At 32.7% G+C, this 9,626-nt stretch overlaps 1 protein-coding gene across 1 annotated transcript; it reads right to left on the reverse strand.

The window, feature by feature from the left end:
• Window positions 1–941: 941 nt before the first annotated feature.
• On the reverse strand, window positions 942–3,605 carry LOC136988267 (FMN-dependent NADPH-azoreductase-like). The gene is made up of 3 exons (XM_067286126.1): window positions 3,371–3,605; window positions 1,470–1,706; window positions 942–1,391 (listed from the first exon to the last, which is right to left on the reverse strand). The coding sequence occupies exons 1-3, from the start codon at window positions 3,486–3,488 to the stop codon at window positions 1,159–1,161; spliced, it is 588 nt and encodes a 195-aa protein (XP_067142227.1). The 5' UTR covers window positions 3,489–3,605; the 3' UTR covers window positions 942–1,158.
• Window positions 3,606–9,626: the final 6,021 nt, after the last annotated feature.

Raw genomic sequence — 9,626 nt, forward strand, 5'->3', positions numbered from 1 at the left:
TATTCGAATCAGCATGATTCGACATCAGAACAATTTTTGATTCGTCAACAAAAGAATATTAAATGTTTTGAAAAAAGCTGTTATTTATGTACCATTTGAGTTCCAAAAGTCAAGGTGGGGTTTCAAAGATTATATTTTACTAAATAGAACATGGTACAGTATGTACATACGTTAAACGTAAATTAAATTAGTCAAATAATTTTTCTACGTGTTTACTGAAATTCTACGTGAGCTCCATTGGTGGCTCTGAAAACATCAAGCGGTATTCCACTTCGAATGTCTTCAACTGACTTATGGTCTTCCCGAACGCTGTAGTCAAGAAGGCTTAATGTTATTTTCTTACGGCGGTTCTTTGTGAAATGCATGACCATACCCGCATCATACACGAAAATTTTGCTAGTGAAAAACACTACTGTACTTTCTTCTGAACCATCGACATGTTGCTTACTCGAATGGATATTCAGTCGCACTAACTTCGAGATGGAAAATTTGGTGAGTGTTTTATTTGACACTTACTTCATATGTCTGTTGTGTTTCATTCTATCACCATAATCTTTTGAAACCGCACCATGACTTTTGGGACACACTGAATATATATACACCTATATATACTTCCGGTTTTTACTCTTCATCCCATGGACACCAACAGATCCGTTTATTCCGTACTCATTGTGGGTTCAGTCACGCTCACAATGGGAATAGCTGAGTGAGCCAGTTCGGAAAATCCACGAAAAATTTCTGCACGTACTCGCTCGTGATTTCTTCCAAGAATAGTAATTTAAATGGCTTGAAAATCGTAAATTTACTTAATATATTTAAAATATTTGTATGTTTTGCTATATTTGTTTTATTACAATTCTCTATCAGTTGGAAAAAATTACCTTGGAGTCTAGGTTTATACCGTTTCACATAATAAAGTTTAACAATAAAATGTTTCACTATTTTGAATCATAAACTACCTATTTATTTCAATATTCTGCAGTGATTTTAACAGAAACTTTATAAAGGTAAAATAATTTTTTTAATAGTAAAGTTCATCTAAAAGAATATCACATCTATCATCTAGATTAGATAATTTAAAAGAATAATCTCAAGAAATCTCACAATGGAATCGTGTCGTGTATCGAAAAGCTTAGTACAAACTACAAAGTAAACAAATTATTCTGTAGATCCATATTTATCTCTGTGACTCTTTAGTGCAGCACAGTACCATTCCAACTCCTTCGCCAATTTTTCCACACCAGTCTGTGCTCTATCGGTTAGTGGAGTGCCGTCCTCTTTAAATGCTTGATGAACGAAAGGAGTAGCGAATATGAACTGCGGAGTCACCATTCCTAGTTCACCTAAGAAGTATCTTAATTGCATTGCCGCTTGAGCCCCGCCAAAAGGACCTTAAATACAGATATATGTTTAATGCAACAAAATTTATAAAGGAAATATATTTTAATAAAGAAAAAAAAACAAATTACCCATTGAGTAACAGACAATGCTGCATGGTTTGCACTTGAAGGATTTAATAGGAAAGTGGTCCATCATGTTGGTTAATGCAGGGGCAATACATCTATTATATTCGGCCGTAATAGCTACGTATCCATCTGCATCTTCGACGATTTTATTATATTTTACTAACCAATCTGGAGGGGTCTCGTTTGGAGCGTAAAAATGCAATGGTTTTTTCAACAGCGGAAATTCCATTTCGATAGGATCTGAAATTATATTATTATCTTTTAAAAAATTGCAAAAAATGTTTCCAGTAATAAAAGAGAAAATGACAACGAACTATTATCTCTGTTACTCTATAGCAGAAGAAAGTGTGATATCAGTCAAAATTTGACACAGTGATATTGAATTTGGAAAGTACGAACATCTTGCAACGTTGTTATATGCTAGTCCTTACTCGCTAGCCGAGAAACACTTGGACCATTGAAACTCGCAATTTTACTTTTTCACGTAGCATTTATTCTACTTTTTGCCGTTTCATAATTCAAACCAGACACTTAATTAAGAATGTCTTTTGGCGCCCCTTGGGTGACCGCGCCCGCATGTGGTGCACATTCTGACACTCGCTTGCGGCAGCCCTGGATACTCCAGGCAGCCAAAAAAGTAAAAAAAAAAACCCTTACAAAATTAAGTGGATGTGTCGACGTCTATTTGCATTATGTATCAGGACTGGATAAACCAAAAATTTTGAATTTTGGCAGGAATATTTCTATATAGTTTGTAACTAGCCAGGGAAAAGGTGCACAGGCACATGGCCCAGGACAAAGAGGGGCCTCGTAATGAAACTGACAAAAAAATTGTTAAATATACTGTAATATTATTTTCGTTTTTATTAATAAATACATGTAAATGATCTATCTTTCTTGCGTACACAAAAATTATTTCTAGACAATTGTTTTATCATATTTGTTTTATTATTATTTCTCCCCCCCAAAATTAAGCATTCCAAAGATAAAACCCGCTCAAGGCAGATGAAAAGCTAGTTGCGACACTGCTTCTATATATAGGACATAATGGTATATTTTGGAGATAAGTTAAGGGGAGATAGAGGGGTAGGAGTCTTACCTCAAGTGAGGTCAGACTTAAAGAAAAGTTTACTCGTTACTGGTATTTACAATTTTTTTTTTTTTTTTTTTTTTTATACTCGCTTACCCTAAAAAGGAAGGCTTTTGCCTTTTATAATAATTAATGAAATAAAAAATGATTTTTAAATAAAATCTTATAACAGATGGCACCACATACACTTTAAAATTTGAATCATACTCAATTTTTTTAAACTTATATATTATTATTTTTTTTAATTGAAAAATTTCTCATAAAACAACAAATTACTCCTTTTAAGCTTTTATATTATTTAAATTTTATGTAGTGTAATTGGAAATTAGCGGATTTCCTGGTGGTTTTAACCTCCTGTTCGAGTTCCGAGAAAACAATGCAAGAGCTCTTGCCAGCTTTTTAAATTGTTTTTTTAATATCGATTTTAAGTATAATCTACGAACGTATATAAGTCGGCCTATCTTTATTGATTACCATTGCTTAATATTATCTTATAGAAATAGAATTATTTAAGAAAGGAAATCATATTAATGTCAGTTAATTACTATATATTGCGATACAAATGTGTAGTTGATAAAAAACTTTATTTGTTTAGTTCACAAATTATTATAAAAATAATCAAATGACTTATTACGAAATACAATTTTTGATTATTAAAACAGCATCAATTTGTATGTAGAGAAAGGTAAATTTTATCGAGAGACATCATCTATTTTACTATTATAGACCCTATATAACTGTTTATATGTTAAATTTGATTTTATAAAATGAATTTCGTTTATTAAATTTTATATTTTCAGAACTTAAAACTTACCGAAAACGGTGATATTATGGCCTCGCTCTTCAAGGTTTTTCTTAATGAAAGGAGCTATTCGTGCAACATTACGCCCCTCTCGCACACTACCTAGAAACAAAATTAGCTTGTAACCCATTTCATGCGACTGTAATCACACTTTTGCCTGTTATTACTGAGACGATGTGACTAGACTCAACATTGACACACCGCTGACGTTGTTACAGGTACGGTTACATAATCTACAAAGTGCCAACTCTGACCGATAGAGAGCGTTATACCCCGTTCGCACCGAGCATTTCAATCTCCATACCTTCCAACATAAACCCACGAACAAGAACAAGAACAAGAACAAGAACAAGAACATTTCAATCTAGATTGTGACCAAGGTCAGCGACTGTGCCTTGGTGCGAACACCCTCGACCGTTTCAATCTCGACTGAAACGACGTTCAATCGCGATTGACTGGAGAGAATCCGCGCATTCTTTTATTCAGCAGTGCGCTGAGCAGTTGCTACCGGAAGTGACGTTTTTGCTGCTGACGGTCGAAAACACTTTTGCTGGAGAGAAAGCTATCTCAAAATGGCCGATGTAAACGATGATTCTCTTACTGCTATATTTACGCGCGTTTGTTCAGTATTATTAGAAGAAAAGCCATTAAGTTCGATGTTTTTTATAAGAAAACGTAGAAATGATGATTTATTTGTGTCATTGGCGTTGACTGATTCTATTAACACTTTATGTATTTTTAAATGATTTAATGATGATAAGTCTACTTCAGAAGGCAAAATTTTATTCTCTCTCAAATATTGCAGTAAATTGCTAGAATCTGTAAATAAAAATTAGAAACAGTATTTCATAAACCAACTTTTAACGGTAGGTTTGACTTCATAAACAAAGACAATAATAATAGATTCTTATATTTCGTTTTGTTATTATACATTTCACATTTATTAAAAAGATACTTGAAGCAAAGGAGTTAAAAATCTGCTCATTTAATGTAGCAAAAAAACTGTTTATCGTTTGGTAATCGAAAAAGATACTTCTTCACGGAGGCGTCCATCTTGTAAGCAGTATTTTTAGCGTGGTCGAGAGGTGCTGCCAGTGCGCTGAAAGCGTAGCTTAAGCGCGCTGGCAGTAGGCTTAATAATTGAACACATGCGCTAAAAGCGCTGCAAGCGCGCTGAATAAAAGAATGCGCGGAGTTCTCGAAACTAGATCCAGCCATAAGAGAGATCCCACAATCCCACGGGCGTGAGAAAATACAAGATGGCTACAGAACACGTGTCGGGCTATTGGCAAAGAAATAAAAAAGATGTTTGGAGAGACGATGACATCTGTCTATTATTAGATATATGGCAAGAAAAAGTATTTATTTCTAATCAAAACTTCCATTTTGTGTGTTGGTGTTTGTGACTTACCGAGTAGTTATGCCAGTTTTATCATCGCTTACAATAGCCGGGTTATTCTCAAGCGAGTTACCTGTGCGAACGGCACAACGTTTGAATAGCGACAGTCACAATCCAGATTGTAGGTAAATCGAGATCGAAGTTAGTCGAGAATTGTGTGCGAACGTAGTATTAGAATAAGTCACTTGCTCAAACGGCATGGTGCTGTCAAGCTTAGAAGCTTGCGTCTAATACTCAATAACGAAAGAATTGAACTCTTGTGATCATTAGTAAACTTTCCCGTTGATGTCAGCTGTATTTTTATACCAGGTTGTCAGATTTTGGGCGAATATTTTGCTCTGAAACTTATTCCACGTGATCATGTCGGGAATGGACTAATCGTTATGGCCAGTGTATCAAGAGACGAGTTTTAAAAATTTTAACGATAAATTTTAAAACTCGTAAAAATTTTACAAAATGTACTTCTATACGCTATCAACTATAATAAAGTTTGTTCGAATCGGATATTATAGAAAACGTATTACAGTATATTGGGATTATTCCGAACGCGAATGCAACACGAATCTGAAGAACTCCCACCATATGTTCTTTTGATCGGATGATTGATTTTCCAGTAACTTTGTCCTAATTGTCACTGTACTTTAAAAACTTAATTTGACATAATTCCTGAAATTTCTAATCAGTTAAGACATAAAAAAGCAGTTACATAATCCTTCTATCACAGAACAAAGATTTTTCTATGCCAGATAATTGGACACTTTAACATCATTTTGTAGTAAATTTGAAACAAGTTTTAAGATGCTAGTATGGAAAGTTCTTACGGTTTTGAAAGAATAGGCCTATATTATCGCAATTTTTTCTATAAATATATTAACGAACGATAGGAAAGGCGAAGCGGTAACGGTGTCAGCTTACCGCTCTCGAGGAATCGACACCGCCCATGCAAAATCCCCGAGGGAAATTTTTAATGAGAGATATGTCCATATATTTCCGGTTAGGTCCCTCACAATCCGGCCGCCGCATTGTGGGTTTGATCGAACTGGGTATGGAAAAAAAACCTCGAGTGCTTACAGGTTGGAGAGCGTTAATATAATGAATTACGTACTCCATAAAGTAAGTGAAAATAAAAAAAAGTTCATGTGTAGTTTGTGGAATAAAAGAACCAAAAACGGAATATACTTATTATGTTTTAGTATGAATATAATTTACAATAAGGATTATAACAGATAAATACTTAATATTGTGTGCTTATTAATGATTATAACTAAAAAAAAATAAATAAACGATTTAATTCTGCATAAATATAATGGGATTTTATAAAGAACATTGGTAAAAAGGGCTATAGTCTATACGTAACGTGTATTTAGTAAACTAGTCTTTAAACAGCGTAAATTTGACTATTTTTCATCTATATTCATAAATGAAATTTTGAAATTACAGTTAAATAAGTTAGACTCTTGTGTAAAATTAATAAATGCTGGAATTTCAACATTGACTGGAGTAATAGATAAAATAAAAAGACTTAATACTAATTGCGACCAGTCTCGAATTAATATTGATAGTAATATAAACAAGATTCCATGCTTGGAATGAAAGTTGTTTTGTAAATAAACGGTCGATCGCGACCTGCCTGTTGACAAAATTACGTATAGAAATCCATTGAACTTTTTTTTCCAGTTATTAAGTTCAATGTATTTCTATGTTTACTGAAGATTTGTCCTTAACATTATTTGTTGATCAGAATAAATAATTTATTCGTTACTAATGAATTATTGAAAGGTAGGAAGGAGAGTTGGCAGGCTATCTAACCATAAATATAAACTCTAGTTTTTATAGAGTTAGAATAAGATAGAATCTTTATTAGTTCTTCACTCGGTATAGTTTACTTACGGTTTTAAAAAGTAATTATTAGCTTATTGTTTTCAAGAATATCTGTTATAATCTGTCTTACAGATAAATTTTCTCTAAGTAAAGAGCGAAGCGCTATGTTTTTTTGAGTAAGGTTACATTTAAGCGCGCGTGATACGTGGAGGGAAACATTTCGTGCTAGATATAATGTAGTAGTAGTTTTACATCTGATTCGATATGTGTTACGTTTCATACGCCAAGGACAACCTGAAAATATAAAACGATATTGATAGTAATGAAAATATACAGGCTCAATGAACGCATTAATAATTTATTAAAAAGTCACATCTCAGCCTTTAAAATTTAATTTAATTTAATTAAAAAAGACAAACTAAAAATATTTTTCAAAAACATTTTTACTAAATATATATTATATTTGAGATAATTAATTTATAAAATATTTTATAAATATAGAATTTACTGTATGTATAAAAAGTGTTTAAAACCCTATGGAGGCCAGACTCGAGAAACTTGCCCGCTAATATTATCCCAACATCCTGTAAAAACCTATATTAATTTAGTCACAGGACGTTTTTTAAATATCAATTGCAATATATAATTAATATAAATGATTGTAAAATATTAATATATATTTAATTTATATTAAAATTATATAAATATAAATGTAATGTTTAATATAAATTATATTATAATTTATATTAAAAAATAGAGGCATATACGCAATTAACATTGACTGTTATAGGTTATAAGCACGGAGCTCCTTTGGTTAAGGAGCAGAGGATGTTGATTTTCTCGAAATTTTACACAAATAAAAACAAATACTGTACTAATTTTTAATTTACCGTCACTGATAATTTGTTAACTTTTCTACTTTCTTTGGTTTTTTTTTTCCTTGCTTTTCCGGAATTTTTTCCAATGTTTTGCCCGAATTTGGGAGGATAGTTGCCCCCTAATCCTACGACTTGTATGCTCGTGATTAAGTGTAATAGTCTTCAGGTCCGTGCGCAAAATTTTTAAAAGGGTGAGGTTAAAAAACAATTTATTTTTTCATAACGTATTTTAGTAATTTTTATAATATAGTAGACTGAGACGAAATATCTCAGTCTACAGATTTTGTGAGAATTTTAAATTGTCTACTACAGTTAATAATTGCCTACTAGTGGCCAGGTTTATCCACTCGGCCACTAGTGGGCAAATATTAACTGTAGTAGACAAGTTAAACATTTCATATTGAAATAAATACTATGTTCATTACTAAACGCTGAACACCAGTTTGCGCCTAGTCAATGGACTAGCCTTATGAAGTTTTCCATGTTTTCTTCACGTTTATAAACCCAAACAAGACCAATTTTCCATTGAAAGTTCTCCCGGAAAGCATCCTCATTGTCAAATCGTCCACCTGTTGCGTCGCTGCATTCCAACAAACCAAATCAGTTAATATTTATAGAAGCTAATAGAATAACACGATGCATGTCCGCTAAAATAAAGGTAAATATTAGCTTAACGAACTTATTTTCTAGAAAGTTTGTTCTGTCTATTACATTAAACACGGCCGCTATTTTGGCGCCTGAAGCAAACCTGAGAATGGTTCCTATGTAAAATACAGTAGGCCCCTCTATAACACGGGTTCATATAAGACGGATTCGTATAACACGGCGGAAAAATTGCGATCGTGTTCGTAATAATACGCTAAAAGAGGCACGTATAACACGGTAAAAGAATGAGATACAGTGTCATGGCCGACTTGTATCTCGACAGGATTGGTCGAATTTGGACCAATAGTGGACATTGCACAAACCGTTGAGTTTAAACGAGCACTGGACCTACTAAAAAACATTTATTATTCAACGGTCATAAAAATTATATTTCTATTAATGCTGTCTCCAAAATTCAGCAATTTTTCTCAGAAAGAATAACTTATCAGGAAACGCGTCCGCTGTTCGATGAGCCGCTCCGCGACGAAAACAAGCTTAAGCAATGGCGTCTTCGAACGCTGCGCACTCGGTAAGTATTCCTACAATTTTTTGTTTATAGCATAGTTTATATGGATTATTCCCCAAAAAATTATACGTGTTTTGGAAATGTTCGAGTCAAATTAGTCTAGAATCGATTAATTTTATGGAAGAAAACCTTTCAAACAGCCGTACCCCCTAAACTGCACAAGTGCCGGGATGTGAACGGCTCATGTATTTGTAAAATCTAAGTGACTCGTACAACACGGAATTCATATAACACGGAACGTATCTACCGTGTTATAGGGTACTGTAAATGTAGTGTTTTGTTGAAAACACTACATTTATTTTGGTATTGCTGTTTCAAAATTTCTTTACTAGTTACAATACAATACAATAAAAGTTTTATTTTACAGAGAAATAAAAAAATTTATAATACGGATGAACAATTGGCAACAAGGATCATTTTTCAGATTCACCAAAGAATAAAAATATTTTTAAAGTAAACAGCACAATTCAATTTGCAACAAAATAATAACAACAATAAATACAAATTGCGCTCTTTACGAAATTATTAGCACAGTGAAACCCGGAAATAAGAAAAAAAATGCATCAAATAAATGATCACTATAATTGACAAAATTCATTAGCATTGGTAAACATTTCAGCTGTTTAGAGGCGTGAAAGAGAAGATAAATTCACTAAACTCCGCGTGAGATAAGAGTTTCTATTATTGATAAACGAACGTAGTCAATATTTAATTAAGTACTTGTTTTCTTCAAATTTTCGAGAGGACTTTATTTTATACAAATGTTTATAATTTAATGTCTAACATTTTGAGATCTCTAGTACCAAAATGCTTTCGCTTTCGTTGCCTCACTGCGTCACCCAGTGAAACGATTTGATACCAAAACATCACTTTTCGAAGTATTTTATTTAAAAACGTAAAGCTTTGAACAAAACGATTTTTCGGTAAAAATTATAAGAGAAAAATTTGTAATTCATAATAATAGAATTATTGTTAATGATAAATTATTTGTATAATAAA

The sequence above is a fragment of the Centruroides vittatus genome, unplaced genomic scaffold, assembly GCF_030686945.1.
Source record: "Centruroides vittatus isolate TY-2023 unplaced genomic scaffold, ASM3068694v2 scaffold_324, whole genome shotgun sequence".
NCBI lineage: Eukaryota > Metazoa > Arthropoda > Arachnida > Scorpiones > Buthidae > Centruroides > Centruroides vittatus.

Bases quoted from the DNA above. Each gene is read 5' to 3' on its own strand.
- LOC136988267 (XM_067286126.1), bottom strand. From the start codon at position 3,488: ATGGGTTACAAGCTAATTTTGTTTCTAGGTAGTGTGCGAGAGGGGCGT. The intron at 1,707-3,370 runs GTAAGTTTTAAG...ATATAATTTCAG, and splicing joins CCATAATATCACCGTTTTCG to ATCCTATCGAAATGGAATTT. The intron at 1,392-1,469 runs GTAATTTGTTTT...TCTGTATTTAAG, and splicing joins CATTGTCTGTTACTCAATGG to GTCCTTTTGGCGGGGCTCAA.